At 33.2% G+C, this 19,509-nt stretch overlaps 1 protein-coding gene across 12 annotated transcripts in view; it reads left to right on the top strand.

The window, feature by feature from the left end:
- IKZF2 (IKAROS family zinc finger 2) overlaps positions 1 to 19,509 on the top strand; it is a 155,237-nt gene that overhangs the window by 92,307 nt on the left and 43,421 nt on the right. For 9 of the 12 annotated variants that reach the window (XM_044381200.3, XM_044381198.3, XM_048214227.2 and 6 more), the window contains 2 exons: positions 6,223 to 6,489; positions 12,773 to 12,940. In XM_044381200.3, coding sequence (XP_044237135.1) covers positions 6,223 to 6,489; positions 12,773 to 12,940 — 435 coding nt within the window. The remainder of the gene's footprint in view (positions 1 to 6,222; positions 6,490 to 12,772; positions 12,941 to 19,509) is intronic. The other 3 variants (XM_048214228.2, XM_057304550.1, XM_057304548.1) reach the window with 1 other exon arrangement.

The raw sequence follows: 19,509 nt of genomic DNA, 5'->3' as shown, positions 1-19,509 counted from the left end.
GTTCACTTATGTATCACACCTGGAAGACTTTCTCCCCCCAGTTTAGTAATTAAAGACTGGTTTTAGCTATCTTTTATTTATCACTGTGAAACAAATATTTAACTCTCATAGTATTTACTACTTTAAAAATTAAAAATTGAAAAATGTAATTGGAAACTGAACAGATATAAATCACTAATTTGATGGTAATTAATCTAGAAATCCTATTTATATTCCATATAAGAAATATATCCTTTCAAATACAGCAAATAAATCATAATCCCTTTGCATTATTTTCCTAGCTAGGAAATTTTAATAATCTGTTCGTGGATTAGTAGAATCAAGTCATACTAATAATAACATTTTAAGTTGTAGAAAGTTTAATTGAGATATTAAAAATATTTTAATGATATTTAAGGTTCTGGTTACTGTGGCATTTCCCAAAGTTGACATTTTCAAATGACAGGATTATCTGTACAACCACATTCTAAGGATTAGGATAGAGTTTGTTCCTTCAATTTGATAATTCAGAATTAACTGAATGATTTTACCCTACATATTAAAAATGATCTTTACCCCCAAAATTTTAAAAATTGAGAATTTTACTAATTGAAGACATAAGTTGCCAGACATTGCACAATCATATGCTATCTTGCATAGGAGTGACTTGAGGGAGGCACAGAGTAAAAAAATAGTAAATGTCCAATTAATAAAGAAAAGCCTCTTTCCATTTATGTACTGTTCAGGTCAATAAATTTATTATGTAACCAAATTATATGTGTTTGTAAAATATTTCCCTCCTCTTAGTCATGAACTCTTTCATGACCTGTTCTGAGTGTATATTATCTTATTGATGTGGATTTCTTATTTAAGTTAATACTCTTCAGCTTTTAGTTTTAAACCTTCATAATCACTTTTAGCAAATTATTAGGCAAACAGCAAGTACTTAATAAATATTTGCTAGTTTACTTTTAAAGAGAATTCAGTTTTGGTTTTTGTTTCATACTGGCTGACATGGATGAGTTTTAGGAGTATGATATCATTGAGTATATATAACAATATTGTACATTTTATTTTCCATCTCATTTTTAAATGGTATATATGCAAATTTTGAATTGTCCTTTTAAATATTCAAAGTGTAATAGTGGTAAAGAAATTTTTGTTATGACATATACTGAATTAAAATAGATTTTAACAGCTTCACAAAATAATGTAATTTTTCCCCATTTGGTTTGTTACCTTTTTCAAAATAGTGATCTATATCTGTTTTCCTCTGTAAATACTCTTATTCTTTTATCCCTTTATTTAATACCATCATCTTAGTGAATTAAAGGCAAGTCTAATGTAACCTTACCTATTCACTATTATGTATCTCGAAACAAGGATAATTATGAAGCTTTAGAGTGTAGAGAGCCTAGTATGGTTACTGAAGAAGCTTTTATAATTGAAAATTGTTTAGCCTGGAAATCACTTACAGTATAAGCCCTTATATAAGTCTGTCTACTTCTCTGCCTTGGTGTGATCATCTGTAAATGGAGACAATTAAATTATGTTTTTTTGTAGCATCTATAAGCTATAAAGTTCAGTAGTACTTTGAAAGAGTGAAGAAGGGGAAATTTTAAATTTATAAACCTGTTTATTTATTTTTTTAAATGATTTTTTATTATGTTAGCAACCATACAGTACATCCCTGGTTTCCGATGTAAAGTTCGATGATTCATTAGTTGGGTATAACACCCAGTGCACCATGCAATACGTGCCCTCCTTACTACCCCTCACCGGTCTATCCTGTTTATATTTTGAAGCAACTTTTTGCTTAAAGATAAATGTTGTACTTTTTTCCTGAAATATATTCAAAGTTTCTTCTATGTAAAATTGATCATAAAAGTCTTTTTATTAACTATTATTTTACCTGTGTTCACGATTCTGAGTCAACTAAAATATATATATATAATAATTAACTTTTTCTTCATCATGACAGCTTTAAAATTTGACTTATCCTTTTTAAACTGTAAAATCATATTATTTCCTTTAACTTAAAAAATACATAATTTAAACATCTTTATTTTCATTAAAATATGCAAATATCTATATATTATAGTTGTGACTACAATATTGGATAACAACAAATTGATCAATTAAAATTTATTTCACATCCCCTTTTCATTGCTAATAATTTTGTTCTTACAACATATTCTTACTACAGAGTTTGTCATTATATAGTAATGTATGTAAATTCCTATAGATATGACAAGAAGAATGCAAAATTTAGGCATATCAAGGAAACAGCTTGAAAAATAATTCTTGGTGTTGAGATTTCATTCCACTCACACTAACAAATTCCCATCTTCATAGAAATTAGCCCATTTATGAGAATGTTTTCCTGTTACCAAACTGTAAAAGAAATATACAATGAAGGGTAAAAATTTGATAAGAAATTTACTATGATTATACAATGATTAATAGTTATAGTAGCTTTATATATTATAGCTACAAATAATAATACAACTTCATTGATATATAAATTGTAGAGTATACATAAATTTACTGAACATTTAAGTTTAATCATTAATGAGTTAAAATATAGTGTTCTGCATTATTTAGAAACATCTTAAATAATGAAAATAAATTGTGAGGGAATTGCTTTTATATTTTTTAAGGAAATTTTTTCTATATAACAATTGAAATTCAAAGACTAATTGCTTTTTATCCTAAATTTCAACTTAATTTTAGTAAAGCAGACTAAAAATTAATTAGGATGGGATTTTTGTTTTTACATAGGCCACCATATTTATGGAAAATTTCATCTATGATATGTATATACTAAAAATATGTTGCATTTATTGATTCACTATATTGATGAATATAAATTACTATATTTACCATAGCAATATGGTATATATTTATACATGATAAACGTATAATTCCTTTGAGTATAATGTTGGAGAAAGGATTGCTAAAGTTCACCATTTCTTCTGCATTTTAGTTCTAACAAATGTATACTTTTTTGGATATTCATTTCAATTATATTCCTCTGTGGATACAAAGTTCTAACCATAATTTTAATTTCCAAAAATTTTTAAATGAGATTTTACCATGTTAGGCATTATATTTTGATATCCATATTATAATATTTTCACTAGGGAAAGATGATCATTTAATATATCATCAAGTCATAGTCTTCATAATTTTGTGCTGTTTTGAAATTTAAGAGGCCCATAGTTTCAGACTCAGACCTACCATTTTAAGATACATTTCTTCAGTTCCTGAAATGGAATGCTGATAGACTTTACCCTCATTAAATGAAGCTTATCAGATGTTGACCAGTTCAGGAATATAAATGATGGCATTGCTGTGCGGTTTATAACCTCTAGTACATCATTTAAATATGTGGCAGTTTGCTCACAGATATGTATATAAAGTCATACTTTTCATCATTTATTTTCTTAACTTTTTCTTTAAATGAGAATTATGAATGAAATATGGGACTACATAGGGTAAAAAGTAATGTTTTACTTTGATTAGAATAATTTTCATTCCCAGAAAAAAAAAACATGGAAAATTTCTTGGGAGTATGGAAAAACTTATTGAAGCAAAATACAGAATCTAGAAACCATAACTGAAAACTTTAAAATTCAAAATGTAAAATTAGAATACATGTTCCAAAATACCCTTGAGTAATGAAATAATCCAACATTTGCAAAACATAACAAACATGGGGCTAAGTTCCTTAGTATAGAGAGCGTTTAAATTCAGGGAGAAAAAAAACGACAACCTAGTAGAAAAATGGGCAAATAACTTTCATAGACAGCTCCCCCAAAAAAGCCAACCCCCCCAAACATTTAAATATAGACATAGATGCTCAATTTCACCCATAAAAAATGCAGATTAAAATCTATAGTAAAATATAATAAAATAGTTTTTATCTAATAGATTGACAGTTCAATGTGATATTATATAATAATATCTACAGTAGCAATAAACAATCTTAAATTTTATCAATAAAGCCTAGGAATAAATTATATTGATAAAATAGATTCTATGCAGCTGTTAGAAAGAATGGTGTGGGTCTCTGTGTACTAATATGGAAAAATTAAACATATTGTTAAATGAAGAAAGCAAAGTTAAGGCCAGGTAAATTGTACACTCCAATTTGTGTAAAGAGAGACCATCTACACACACACACACACACACACACACACACACACACACTTCTGAATTAGAAAATGAGGATAATAGTTGCTTTTGAGACCAGAATTTAGGGATGGTGAACTTTGAGTAGAAAAAGACTTAATTTTCATTTTTTATCCTTTAATCTTTCTCTGCTATGTTCATGGATTTTTTAAACATATAAAACAATTCTAAAGAAAGAAAATTCTTAATTTACTAAAACACCACAGTGAATACTGCCTGAACACCTCCTAGATGCCACACATTTCTTAAGCATGTTGGTGAAATTAAGGTGGATAAAATATCATGTCTACTCTTCTCAAAAACCAGTAAAGTAGTACTGACTTGTAAATAGGATAAAACTCAGTGCAGATTTTCTATTAGAAATGGGGCCAAGAAGGCTATATATCTTTTTGTAGATCTCAGAGTAGTTTATATACTATAATTGATCTTCTCAAAACTTTATGGAAAAAAAATAAAGCACTATCTGTCACCAGAAAAATAATAGCTAAGCCCATTTTCTGTATTTGCTCACTTAATACTCACATCAGCCTGAGAAAGTAGGTACCATTATCATCCTCATTCTATAAAGTACACAGAGGACTTAAGTGTCTTACAAAAGGTGACACGGCTTCTAATGAGTGCCAGAGCTGGTATTCAAATCCAGGCAGTCTGGTTACAGGGTCCTCACTCTTAATTGCTGACCTATTCCACTAAAACTTCATTTTGTAATTTGAATTTATATCTACTTTGCAAACAAAAGACAAAAGATTCAGACATTAAATAATTAGTTCAAGTTTATACTGCTAATAAATGCCAGAGCCATGGTCGTTGTACTAAATGCAGTGATCTCATTTTGTACCATGCTGCCTGTATTCTTAGGGGAGTTCCAAGTGAGGGGAGCAGGGGGAGAGCCATTTTGATAGCACTACCTGTTTAAAGTACTAATGACAAATCACAGAATGTGTGGTTTCTCCAAGAAAATTGCAGTAAAAAGAACTTCCTTTTTATGAATGTATTTCCTCCATTCAAGTAGTACCAAATAATTTGTTTTGCTCAGGAACTTTGATATGATTTCTTAAGAAATTGTCAAGTTCAGTGGATAAAAAACTGGTATTCATTTAAAGCCTGTTTCTGCTTTGTGAAAAGACTTTGTCAGCAATCCAGAATGAGGGCTGTGCTAACAAAATTCCAACTTTTCTGTGGGATGATCCAAAAACAGCAAACAGAAGGCATTAAATTTCTTAACAGTCACAAGTGCGTGCATGCATGCTACGCCATTCCTGTCATTCACTGCTTTTTGGTGTGCATAGATTAAAGTTGGAATACTTTGCTTTGCAGACTAATATGTTCCATAGAGAATTTTCTTTGTGTGTATATATATATATATATATATATATATATATATATATATATATATAAAGAGTAGCTTAAGAGCATGTGAAGTCTGTGCACTGTGCCCTACATTTATGTAGCTCTTCCTTGAATATATGTTTTTAATCTGATTTTAGGATATTTACCTTGACAGTATCCCTTCATACATCTAAGACATTTGCTAGATTAAGATCCCAAGTTGTTTCTCTTGCTCAGTTTTGAAGCAGGTTTACACAAGTATTCTGATGTGAAACAGAATGTGTATTTTATATATATACATACATACACATGATTGCATTTGTATTTTGTATATGTATAAATATATATATAAATGATTGTTAAGAAGCATGGCTCAGTGGGTTAAGCGATATCTAATCTTGTCTCATACATACTGAGTCTCAGTAGTGACAAAATCAAAAGCCAATACTGGAATTAAGGACTTGCTTCAAAAATATATAACTGAGTTAAAGAAAGAAATGTGTGTACAAATAAAGTATCATTCTGTTTACCTAGAGCTTTTCTGAGCATCTTCACTTTGATGCCAAAGTCACTAAAAGATTCTTGAGCACAGTATGTATTAACATCGCATTGATGATTTCTGTCCGTGTTCATAGATTGGCACTAGGTGGAGAAGAGATGTAGCTGACAACACATGACCTGCATTGAAAATGCCTTCATTTCTTCTTTTTTAAATTACAGCAAATTCAGTAAAGCTAGAAATGCAGAGTGATGAAGAGTGTGACAGGAAACCCCTGAGCCGTGAAGATGAGATCAGGGGCCATGATGAAGGTAGCGGCCTAGAAGAACCCCTAATTGAGAGCAGCGAGGTGGCTGACAACAGGAAAGTCCAGGAGCTTCAAGGCGAGGGAGGAATCCGGCTTCCGAATGGTAAACTGAAATGTGACGTCTGTGGCATGGTTTGCATTGGGCCCAATGTGCTTATGGTACATAAAAGGAGTCACACTGGTAAGCAGCTGAAAGAATAACCTGATGACTGCCTGTGACATCTGATGTTGATATTACCTGACATCTATTCTCTTTCCTTTTTATTCAGGGGTGGCAGTGGTGAAACTACCTTTTCAGAATTCTGCTAGTATTGGATTGCTGAAAAGCAGAGAGTAGCCTGGGTCTTGACTTCCAGCCTTCAAATCTGAATAGCATATCAGAAAAGAAGTTTGGGATTCAGTTTCCACAGTTCTTAATATAGCAATAATATGATAAGGGTTCAAAAGGTATAGGAGAATCTCATTGTGTAACTTAATCTTTTTGTATTTCTATACATATTTTACCATACCCATGGGCAGGTAATATAGTTTGCTAGCTAAGAGTTTATACTATAAAATGGTACTCATGCATTTATATAGAGGTGGATCATTTTCACCTTATCTGGTTAACTTCTTGGAATACAATTTCCAATCAGTCTCTTGCCTACCATGGGTCTGTGTATTAGGCAGATACTTTCCCTAGTCAAGGATGTTACCATCTTCCTGTAATTTTTTTTTATTATAAATCCTGCGAAGAGATATGTAGGGTACAGTCTACCCAAGGGTGGTGGGTATACTGGTAGGAATATGGAATAGGGTGAGGAAAGAGGCCTCCGATTCATATAATATATACTTTTAGATATTTGAGTAACATAAAAAAAACAGCTAAATGAGGAGAAGGCCTTATTTAAATCTCTCCAAATCCTTTGGCAAAATGAAAAAAAAAAAAAGTTTTTTTAAATTAAAAAAAAAAAACAACCAGAAATGAGATTATATGTAAGAAAGGCAGATGGTTGACTCTTTAAGTTTTAAGTTCATATGAAAATTGATTTAAAGATGGTACCTTTAACTGTAATGCAAAGTAGTATTATATAGCAAAATATTAATCACTAATACTCTCAGAGTTTTAAAATAGGATTTTCTTTGGAAGAGAGATAAATCAATTTAATTAGTAGGTGCTTAAAACATGAGACATACGAGGTACACTGAAGTCTTTTTAGCCCAGATCTCTCAGTTACACATGAAGAAACTGAAGCCCCAAACAGTCAAGTGATTTGTCCATTACCCCTTATGTAGTTAGGGCATTATGAGGCTAAAACCAAGGTTTCCTGATGACTGGTTTTGTTCAAATATACTATGCTTGGTATCTCACTGCACCAACATTTAATGATGAGATACGATTATAAGGCTTAAAAATCATAGTAAAAAGTTACACGTTAAAATCAGTGTTATCTTCATCAAAATCATCAAGTTTGGAACCTGTACCCTTATTCCAACTCTATAGTTACATGTTCACTTTTGGTTTTGTTTTTAATTTCCTTTTAAACAGCATGTTTTTAAAATATTTATATTATAGTGTAGATGGTTTTTACCTTTTTTTTTTTTTTTTAAGATTTTATTTATTTGACAGAGAGAGAGACAGCCAGTGAGAGAGGGAACACAAGCAGGGGGAGTGGGAGAGGAAGAAGCAGGCTCCCAGCGGAGGAGCCCGATGTAGGGCTAGATCCCAGAACGCCGGGATCGTGCCCTGAGCCGAAGGCAGATGCTTAACGACTGAGTCACCCAGGCACCCCGGTTTTTACCTTAAAAAAAAATTCTTCTAGAAAGGTTAAAAGATCAAGTTTGGTATTTGATAAGAAAAATAGGAAAAGACTATATAATAGAGTCTACTTTTCTTCTACACTCATGAAGTAATGTTAACTGCAGTTCTGAAAGAGGAGTTCTACAAAGTTATATTCATTTTCTCACAGTGATTATATTGAGGAAGATAACACCCATTCAAATGTGTAACTTACCCCTTCTAGCAAGATATAAACTAAACAAAAGTAGTCGACTTTTAAGTTGAATTGCATATAGTGTGCATTTTAAGGCTGAAAAGTATACTAACAATTTTTTGTAAGATTTCTTAGAAACCTTTTATGGTCTGAGTCAAGAAAATTCAAAGAACCTGAGTGTGCTCTCTTGAATATTTAGGTTAATCAATGTTTCATTGTATTTGCAGTGATTTTCATGAGGACTGTTGGTTTGTAAACACAAGAGTGATTACATACTGACTCTACTGCTTACTTAATATTTACTACTATAGTAGAGTTGAATTATTCTGATTCTGAAAATCATCATTGACACGGAAAATGTTTCTAAATAGTTACACAGATTTCCTCAAGTTCTATGAATATGGGATTCACTCAACTAGTAAAGGCAAGGGGAATGGACAAAATAACTAAAGTCCTCTTGCAACTCAGTGAACTTTTATTGTTAATGAATATTTATTGGAGTATTTATTATAAAAATTAGATCTGGAAAGTTTCTGTTAAAGTTAATAGCCATTCAAAGAGGAGCTTGGGATACCTGCTGTACATTGTTGACCTTGAAATTGTGATATATCTTTAAAGTAGCTATTTATATATGTATTTCTGATGACCCAGTTTATAATCTGAATGGGTCATGACCTTTTCAACTCCATTTTAGTACTCTTCGAGAATAGAAAGTCTATTTGTGTTTTTTTTTTTTAATTTAAACTAGATTGAAAAAATGTGATCAGGATCTAGTCATTAACCAAATATTTTCTCATTAATGCCATGGACTACTGTCTTCATTTCAGAATTTCCCCCTCTCACCGATTATTTATAGCTAGTATAAAAGGCACTGTCTTAAATCCTTATAAAGCCTTTGGGAAACAAGTTTGTGTGTCATAGAATATCCAGTATAAAACTGATAGTAAAAAAAGATACACAACAACCACCCAGTCTACTAAAATGATGTGGAGTATCATATCTAATTCACTTCTTCTTTCTCTTTCAAACTCTACTAAAGCACCAATTCCAGTGGTCTTATAAATGGCTTGGCATTTTTTCTTGGTGTTGCTACTTTAGTAGATTATCAGGTAATATTGTCATCGGATACTCCAGGCACTCTTCACTGTGATACAGGCAGAATAAGAGAAGTAGGGGTAGTAAGTCAGTTCATGCTTAAACACGAATTGATGTGGGCCACTATAAATATAGACTATCCTTAACTTTGCCCTTCTTTGGGGTAGAGTACTCCCATCTTTGTAACTTTTTGTACATTGTAGCTTTGTGGAACCATTCTTTTGCTCAAAGGCCCTCTCAACAGGTACATGGGATTTTTCATATTTGTAGGTGGTTGTTCTATCCAACACAGGAACACACTCTGTCTTTGATTCACCAAAGCAAATTAACACATGCATACTTGTATTTCAGTTGAATATTTAAACACAGATCTAGAAATATGTATTTATGAAAGTACATAAAATAGTGAAATATAGTTTATTTCAAAATATGAATAGATAACTTCATTCTTAGAATAACTAAAAAGGGTCCTTGAGCAGATTAGATTTTTAAAAAACAAAAAACCAAACAAAACAAAAAGCAGATTAAGAATGGAAATGAATGATAGTGTGGCTACATATTAATTGTTCTCCTAGATTCAGAGTTGTTAATCCAGACTTTTGTACCCACCCATTGGGGAATTACTTATCACAGATACAATAGCCTACTTGATTTTTTCAGTTGGATTACTGTATAGTGTATTTAGTACATTTGTGTTGTTTTCCTGAAGTTTGCTTTTCTTTATATCTAAAGAACATGATTAATATATTTTTCAGGCAGTCTAAACTGATTCGAAAGACTAGTTGATTCAGCCTATTTGTTAAAGAAAAAGCAAATTATTTAAAAAATAATTGAGATGGGTTATTTCAAGGCACAGATATATGAACCTTTTACTTAAATATCAGATCATTTTACATGTATCTCATAATCCCAATTCAAGATTTAATTAATGTAAAGCAGATCAGTATTTCTCAGAGCTTCATCTAGCTGAAATCAGAGTGCATTATTATTGCCTCTTTCCTCTTATTTGTTAACCTTCATCATGCCTTTATTTCCCATGGCCATGGGACTATAGTTAGCAAATGCCTCCACACTAAGACACACTCAACAACAGACAGTACTTCCTGATGTACCTAGACCCTTTTTCATTTCTCCTGCCCCTTTAAGGATGATCATATAAATTCAGAAGTAATTCTATTAAAAAATATTTGAAGATATCTGGAATATTTTGTAAATGTAAAAATAAAATTACCCTATCATTAGTCTAATAAACTCAATTAGATGAATTTTAAAATTCTTTTTAAAGAGTTATCCTTATTATTTTTTCTTTTTTGATTAGCATTTCTTGGAATGACAAATTCAGTACTCTAAATTAGGAATTTTTAAATATTTCAATTGTAGGAGGCTTAATGAAAATCTAAGCGTGTTACAAGAGTATTTTCTAAAGGCAAACATGATTTCAAATGTTTTTGTTCACCAAACTAATTTAATTCATTTTAAACTTATTGCATACTAATTTGTTACTTGCCTGGAAGACCCTACATAGAGAGATTTCAAAAGTAAAATCAAGTATTTGGAGTGAAAAGTATAATTTGCATTTGTTATTTTTCTACAGTATAAAAATTCTCATGAAGAAAGTGCATCCTTCTTTTTTATTACTAATTCTGTGACGGGGTGGGGAGTAGAAATTCCTGATTTTAAAGAGCTGTAGACTGCTATTTCACTGAAAAAAAACAAAAGTCAAATTAAGGGGTGTGCGTGTGTGTGTGTGTGTGTGTGTGTAAAGATTTCATATAAGAGGTTTTTCGGTAAAGTATTTTTCTTTTAAGCTGTATTTAGTGTTGATTTAATTTGTCAGTTTTATCAAATGAACCAAACAAGTGAAATAAGATAAAATTTAAGGTGACTTTAACATATTTTTTTTCAACTTAATACAAGGACTTTTTGTAAATGTAGTTTGGATCTCCAGATTTTGTAAGAAAAAGCTTTACCCTTGCTACAAAAACACACAGACTATATTTTTGGGGGTGTTTATCTCATAAAGTTCCAAAATGAGCAAGTAGTACAGGATCTGAGACACACCTGATGTATCAATTTTTAATTTCTTTAGGCTTTATAACAAATCTATATGATAGAATGTGCAGTAGCAACTGTAAGAAAATGGCCAGTTTTCTTCTTTATGACTCCTAGAGAGAATCATTGAGTTTGCATGAAAGGTCTCCTCAAAATATTGAGGTTTCATTATTCACTATTTTCAAATGTTTCACTTAAAGATATAAAACATGAGAAATCAGTATAAATTTTTAAGTATTAAAATTATAATTTTCATCTAACCTCAAGTACAGAAATAGTCCAGTTAAACCAAAAGTAAATTTTTTAAAAATTTTATTTCCGTTCTAAACTTTGAGCTTTACTATTTTATAGTACTATTTATATATTAATTTATAGTTTATTCATGAGTATCTTTAGAGATCAGCAAACTTAAAATAATAGTATTCTCTTCATGGTTTGACCCTACTTGCTAATTTTCCTGCTTCCCCAACTACACGTTTTTATGTTCAGTGACCTTGTTGATGACAATAGACTAAACTGATAATTCTGGCTTAAACAGTTTTACAGCAGTATCCAGTAATAGGAGAAAAGAGAGAAAATGTTTCTCTCAAATTATTTTCACAACAAAAAGAATATGCAGGAAATATCTGGATGAATAATTTTCTTTGGATTTTCCCTGTTTATATCAGTATTTTGCCAAAGCTTTCACTGTTAGTGACTAGAGAATGGAGAGACATGGGCCTGGGCTAGTTTTGGGAGATTTTGTGATAATGAACTTTGTAACCTGGCCCCCATAAAAAAGTTATTTGCTAAATCAGAGAGTTAGACTAAAGATCCCTCCCAAGTCAAATTCAAAATTTCTGTAATTTTAAAAGAGCATGGTACGATAGAGCAAGATTTTGTAGTCCAACTGAGCAAGATTCGTATCAGTTTGAGTACTTCCTAGCTCTGTAACTATAATCAGATACTTTGATACTTGAACTTCAAGTTCCTCATTTGCAAATTGAAATTATACATACCTAATTAGTAATATCATTATAAGGTTTGCAATAGTCTATGTAAAGCAACCAGTAAAGTCGGTAAAGTGATGGCACTTAGTTGTTCAAACAGTGGCCAATACTATTACTGATTCTTTTGAGCCAGTGACAGGAATCCTGCAAAATTTATATGAGGAAAGGAAACCGTGCTTGACCTAAAGTTTAAGAATTCAGTATTAGCAAATTTTAGGAAGATAAAGGTTTAGAAGTCTCAAGAAAGAGAATATTCTCAGCACAGAGAACTGGCACCAGTTAATAATACTGTATGGCAGATCAGTCCCTTACCCATAACCTACTTGATCTTTCCTACCTCTTTTCCTTTTGGCAGGTGAACGTCCCTTCCACTGTAACCAGTGTGGAGCTTCTTTCACTCAGAAGGGCAACCTTTTGAGACACATAAAGTTACACTCTGGAGAGAAGCCGTTCAAATGTCCTTTTTGTAGCTATGCCTGTAGAAGAAGGGACGCCCTCACAGGACACCTCAGGACCCACTCTGGTAAGTGTCACTGACTCTTTGAGAAGAAAGCTAAAATATAAGAATTCAGGAAAGTGTTATAGAATAATACAGAATAACTTACAGCTTTAGTACTAAGCTAGGAATGAGCTAGACAATATTTTTATTTGTGTACATTGAAAAACTGATAAATCTTACAAGATGCATATGGCCCTTCCTTTTTTAGACTTATAGACTTGGCAAAAAGTAGCACCGTCAACTGAAGAGTCTCTTATTTCAAGCTATTGAAGTAAGGAAATAACTGCTCTGTAGGTTCTCTATGATTTTTAATTTTATTATTAATTCAGTAATTACGGTTAATCCAGAGTAGTAGAAGATCTAGTAAACTAAACTATCATAGTTACATGCTGATATTACCATAAAGGAGATGAAAGCTGTGATATTTTTCAACTGATATAGTGCCCAGGCTGAGACCTCAGTGGGAAATCAAACATTGCTATTTTTAAACTTGAAAATATTATGCTCATTAGAAAATTGGCTGTTAGAGTATTTTATATTTCATTTAAACATGTCTTGTTTCTTTAACTCTCAAAATATAGTCATTGGATTTTCTCTGAAACTTTTCTCTGCTTCATAAATCACCATTAAAAAATCTAGAATAAGTGTGATATTTTTAAAATCCTAGAATATAGTACATAAAAGAGGAAGAATGATTAGAATCTGAATGAATCTCATTTGACTTTTAGCATGAATTGCCATAACTAAGAAGTTAAAGGTGAAAAATTAATATAGAATACTCTCAAGCCAGTTTTATATCCTTCTTCTGTCCATAATGACATATTAAAATTTAATTTTAATATGAAGATATGATGGAAGTGATATTTTCATCTACATTGACAAATTATATTAGAGAGTGCTGTGGATTGTGAGGTAATGCTTGTATTATCTTTTTTTACATTTTTCCCTATTAATCCTTAAGGCTTTACTTAGCTTTTAACATGAATGCGAAATGTGTCAAACTATTTTAGACATTAACTTGAAAATCTGGAGCAGTTATAGAAAAATGAAATGAATGCAAACACAAAAACAAAATATTTTAAGTATAAATAGTTACTTTCCTCCTTGATTCAAAGTAATTCCCTTATTTTCAACAATGACATTTCATATTTTATTTTAAATTATGCTATGAAAATTACATCTTTATTTTAAAAATTATTCTTTATGAAGGATGTTTTTAAGACATGACAGTTAATTCCTTTAGCTAGCCATGTACTTTGGCTTATTAAAACATTATTGAGTTGACCACGGATTATATAAAACATACATTTTCATGAACATTACCTATTACATGAAGTTGAGGAGAAAATATAACTTTAAACATCTATTTCATTCTTTACAAAATTGTTGTTGCTTTTAATATCATGGTTTAATGTACACATGTTACTTTACCTGGGATTGCTATATTACCCTTAGAAGGTTCAATACCTTCAAAGCTCAGCCTCTGGAAGGCTTTCGATACTCACCTCAATTTGTGTTGCCTTAATTTCCTTTTTGTTCTTTTAACACATTCATCCCTGTGGGTGGTGTCTAAGAAGACACCTTAGTTTCTCTTTCTATTGAACTGGGCAGTTGCATTTGGCATCTTTTCTGCAAATTAGTCATGTCTCATTGAGGGGTTCCTGGTTGGTTGGTGGCTAATGAAGTGAGGAATGAGAAAGACGTCACTCCAAAAGTAGGCCATTCCCATTGGCTTTCACCAGGCCAGACACTTGACAACACTTACATGGTTCAGTGTAGTTATAAAGTTTGTGTGTATAAAGTGAAGCTGTTTCTGTGAAATTGTGTATTTTGTAAGTAAACATACTGCTACTTAGAGGTTAAAAAAAATAAAGACATGGACTCTGTAACTGCAATCAAGCTATTATTTTGCAGTTTGGTATACAAATCATGATTTTGTAGATACATAAACAGAGAGTATACTCAAACTGGCTAATTAAAGAGAGTTTAATGGAGCAATGAGAGAAAGAGGAGGGTGTCATCCAGCTACTGCATGATCAACAGGTGATATGAATTCAGGTATTCTTCTTACTGTAACCTAAAATATTTGCCATCGCAAATGCTTTTTGTAATAGATACAGCATAAAACGTAGCTGCTGAAGTCCGTGCCTAGTTGTTCAGAAAGCCCAAATTGATCACTATAGCTTTCTTCTTCTGCCACCAATTCCATCTTTCCCTTACTCTTACCCTCTTTTTTAGCACCTGGTCTAGACAGGATTCTTTATCTGATGAGTGACCCAAACCTTAATTTCTACAAATTCTGAGGATTTGATGGTCCTGTGTTCCTTGGATTACTGCAATTTTAACAACCAGGATTATTGGGCATGTTTTTTAAAAGAGATTCACTCAGTGAATCTCCTCAGTTCCAAACACAGCAACAACCCAAAATCATCTGGGTAGTCTGGAAAAGTTACCAACCAATAGCCCACTTCTCTCCCTGTTAGTTTAGCGGCTTGAGATGCCCCAGATAGCCAGGGAGTAGTCCAATATGACAGTTCCAGAACTCTGATCTGTGGTGGAAAGATTCTTCCCTTGGGCACCTAGCACATACTCCAGAGCAGCATACAAACTGTGCCTCCTTCATGGTGACACGTGCAAAGTGCAGCCATTTTCATTTATTGTAGAGGACCTAATTCAACATGTCTAGACCACCAACCCCATAACATTTCACTTCTGTGAATGTTCTATGGCAGTTATCTCCTGTCCTCTACCATATATCTTACTGAGGCATCTCAGGTATTTACTACTTCCTGCTCACCATGTCCAGTCAGTACCGTGAATGTAGTGTTTCAACTTGATGTTCTGTGGGATGTCAAGATGAACAAGATTTCTTTGGACTGTATTATAACAGAGAAGAGTTGACCTAGCCTTAAGCTAAGATAATAAAAGTATGCTGTCCCTGCAATGTGAAGGCAAAGTGCTTCAGATTATCTGTTGATAAGGAATTATTTTCCAAAGAAATTGTTAAGTCAGTATCTCCATACCTGGTATCAGGGGCTATGTTTGTGTTAATATGTGCCAGTGAAGATATTACAGCTAGAACTGCATCTGCAGTTGGCATTTTGATGTGATTAAGACTGCATGCATCCATACAACCATCTAGCTTGCATTAGCCTAATAAACAGTATAAATGGGCATGTGGTAGGAATCCCCATGACAACATCTTTCAGATTTAGTTTACTATCTTTTAAGTCTAGGGCTGTGATCTCCAATGTGGTAGTGACTAGCCACCTGTGGCTAATGCCACAGGTTGAAATATTTTCTTATTAAATAAAATCTGTTAAAATTAATTCCATCTTTTGGGGCGCCTGGGTGGCACAGCGGTTAATCGTCTGCCTTCGGCTCAGGGCGTGATCCCGGTGTTACGGGATTGAGTCCCACATCAGGCTCTTCCGCTATGAGCCTGCTTCTTCCTCTCCCACTCCCCCTGCTTGTGTTCCCTCTCTCGCTGGCTGTCTCTCTCTGTCGAATAAATAAATAAAATCTTTAAAAAAAAATTAATTCCATCTTTTTAAAATGTGACCTCTAGAAAATTTAAAATTACGTGTGACTCCTGTTTGCGTTGGACAGGGCTGTTCTTGGCTTTTTGTAATAGCCATGGGTCAGGGAACCAACATAAGGATTCTTCCGATTACTAATAAGTTTATTTGTTCCCACAATGCTTAAAGATGGACTTGAGTAATGTCTACATATATATCTTGACCTCCATATGCCCCCACTCTGAACTGGTGGATTACAATGGCTTTTGGGTTCCAGAGATTAATGTCAATCCAGAGCTAATCTAATAGACTAATCTGTGGTAGGAGTTGGTATTATACCGACCATAGACCCTCTGCCACTCTGAGACCAATATACATTTAAATCTGAGAGGCCAGATCTATTTGCAACATCTATCATTGTTCTCTCCAGCCTAGAGAACACATAACCATAAAGCTTTTCAGGCATGTGGCTTCTTTCCTTACCAGTGTAATTCTTTGGTGAAGGGAGTGTCCCACAGGCCCTTCCAGAAGTATGTAAGTGGCAGGCTAAAACGGGATGATTCATAATAGATCCTTTCCATTATTCTTACTTATTTGGGCTTTTGTTCTTCTTCCTCTTTGCTATGCCAGGAAAATCCTGGCATTTCAACTTTTTACTAATAAGCCATCATTGAATCAAGGATTCAATTAACCAGTCACTCCCACTTGCTCAAGGCAATCTATTAAATTCCAAATCCAGGTGAATGTATATATATTGATAAATTTGGCCCAATCTAGCAATTTGGTTCATCTTCTTGGTATAGAATCCTTAAAATTGATTCATTCCCTTACATGCTAACTGGACTCCTGCAGATACAAATTGGCAGTTTTGCAATTCTTTCAGTGTATAGGCTGTCATCTCCTGGATCAGGCCTTGATTTTGGTTATATTAGGATCTAACTTATTATGAGCCTAAGGGCAATGAGAGTTAATTGGAATGAGTCCTGAAAAGAATTGCCATTTTCTGATTGTGTTCTTGCCTCAGCTGAAGCAATCAGAAGTCTTTTTACTTTATGGGAATGCTGATTTATGGAACATTAACTTCCTTAGATGGAAATGTGGGGAGTGAGGATTTCCAGCAGGGTGGTTTGGAAGTGTTTGAAGGTTCAACATTCTGAGCCTTAGTATTTGATCAGATAGTGCCATTCCATGTTTCACTAGTCCATTGCCAAGACCTAGTTGTATTGGTATGGCCCATTTTATTTAGTATGGCAATCCTATAACCCCCCAAATCAGATTCGGGAGTTGGTTTTCAGCCTCATTTGCCCTGAGGCTTAAGTAAATAAGGACTCTTCTAAAGCTGACAGAGGACTTCGATATTCCATTTCTGCTCTGACATGAAGTGAGCATTCAAGACCTTCAAACCATCCTTTCTCCTGGTAATCCTTAGGGCCATCCGAATTAGCCATATCACACTACAGTCTTCACACTACACACCACCATTGTCACTTCAGCAAGTAAAGTCCACATGCTACCAGCAGTGATAATTTGTGTAGTAATATTGCCAGCAAATACCTAGAATTAGTAGTATTCCATTAACTCCCCAGTAAGAAGGCCATCCTGTTCTCTTCAAATTGAGCAACTCAGTGCCTGAATGCCTTTTGACTGTCTGAGGCCTTGGGCCACACCTGCTACCAGTAACTATCAATCAAGGCCCTGAGAGGAGCAATGAGACACTCAAATGGGAAAGATCTGGAGACATTCATGGTAACATTTACAAGAGAATAGTTAGGCATAAAGGAAACCAACAAAGGATGGTTGAAGCACTACAAGGCTAGCAATAGCAAGAAGCCATTAGCAACCCTATGTTTGGAGTGACAAGGGGATCAAGAGATCACTAGAATTAGGAGAAGTAGGAGATGGGTCTTGAACACTGACCTTCAGTAGAGGAATGTATCCCTGCTAATCTGTGACTGAGGAATAAACACCTTGACCTCAGTCTTTCCACCCTCCAGTCACTTGCTGATGCCTCACATTAACTGAAGCTAGCAAGAAGCCAGAGGACAAAGGATCCTACTGATGAAGCCAACAGAAATTAACTTTCTGCAGGAGCAAAGAAGGGTGAAAATGGCTATGAAAGTGACACAGAATATGCCACAGATTGACTAAAATTTAAGAACTCGTGCTTAAAATCACTAGTATAGGGTATTAAGCATAATGTAAGAATTTAGTATTAATTTCTGGTTTTTATGAATATTATTAGTACAAAGTATTTTGCTTCCTCGTCCTCTCCCCCACTTTGGGTAATGACTATCCATTGTTTTAGTTAGTTATTGTGTTCTATAGTATTAATATTGCATCTTTGCTTCCTATATTTTAGATTTTGAAAATTTTCCACCTACTAGATTGGTAACAAAGAGAATGGCATTGATGTGCACTTATGTGTTAAATGATAAAAACACTTAGAAAAAAACATTCAATAAATGCTAGCCTTCCCCCCCCCCCCATGTATGGTCCCATACAAACTGAAATTTCCTATTTGGAACTCCACTTGCATACTTTAGAGGACACCAGGTAGTATCTTGGTTTTGATTGTATAGTTCCAATAGTTAGGTTATTTACAGATAATATCTGGAATTTCTTGAGCCCTCCCTAGACACTAGGCATTGCACTAAGCACTTCGCAAGGATTATTTCTTTAATTAAAGCCCTTTTATCTGACATGAGCAAAGCTAGGTATTTTATCTATTAACAGCAGTAAGTCTATCAACAGGAGAAATTCTTTTGATAAAAGTTCTTATTACGTTTATATATTTAAAACGTAAAAACATAATGCATCATCTCTAATTTCATTTTCAATGTCTTTAAGAACTTAGACCCTTGTGATGCAATCAGACTTCTATTAAATTTTTAAGATTTCTCACTAATTTTTATGAGTATCTTTGCCCACCTCTAATTCTTTAGCATTTTTAAATGAACTCACCTTTATTGAATCTTTCCAAAGTGACAAAATTAGTTTTTAGAAATGATTTTCTTTTTGTACTTATTTCCTTGAAATATGGAAATTTAAATAATTTACATAATTATAATAACAAGT

This window comes from Ursus arctos, unplaced genomic scaffold, assembly GCF_023065955.2.
Source record: "Ursus arctos isolate Adak ecotype North America unplaced genomic scaffold, UrsArc2.0 scaffold_1, whole genome shotgun sequence".
Lineage (NCBI taxonomy): Eukaryota > Metazoa > Chordata > Mammalia > Carnivora > Ursidae > Ursus > Ursus arctos.
The sequence above is the reverse complement of the archived record's forward strand: the minus strand, read 5'-3'. Positions and strand labels throughout refer to the sequence as shown.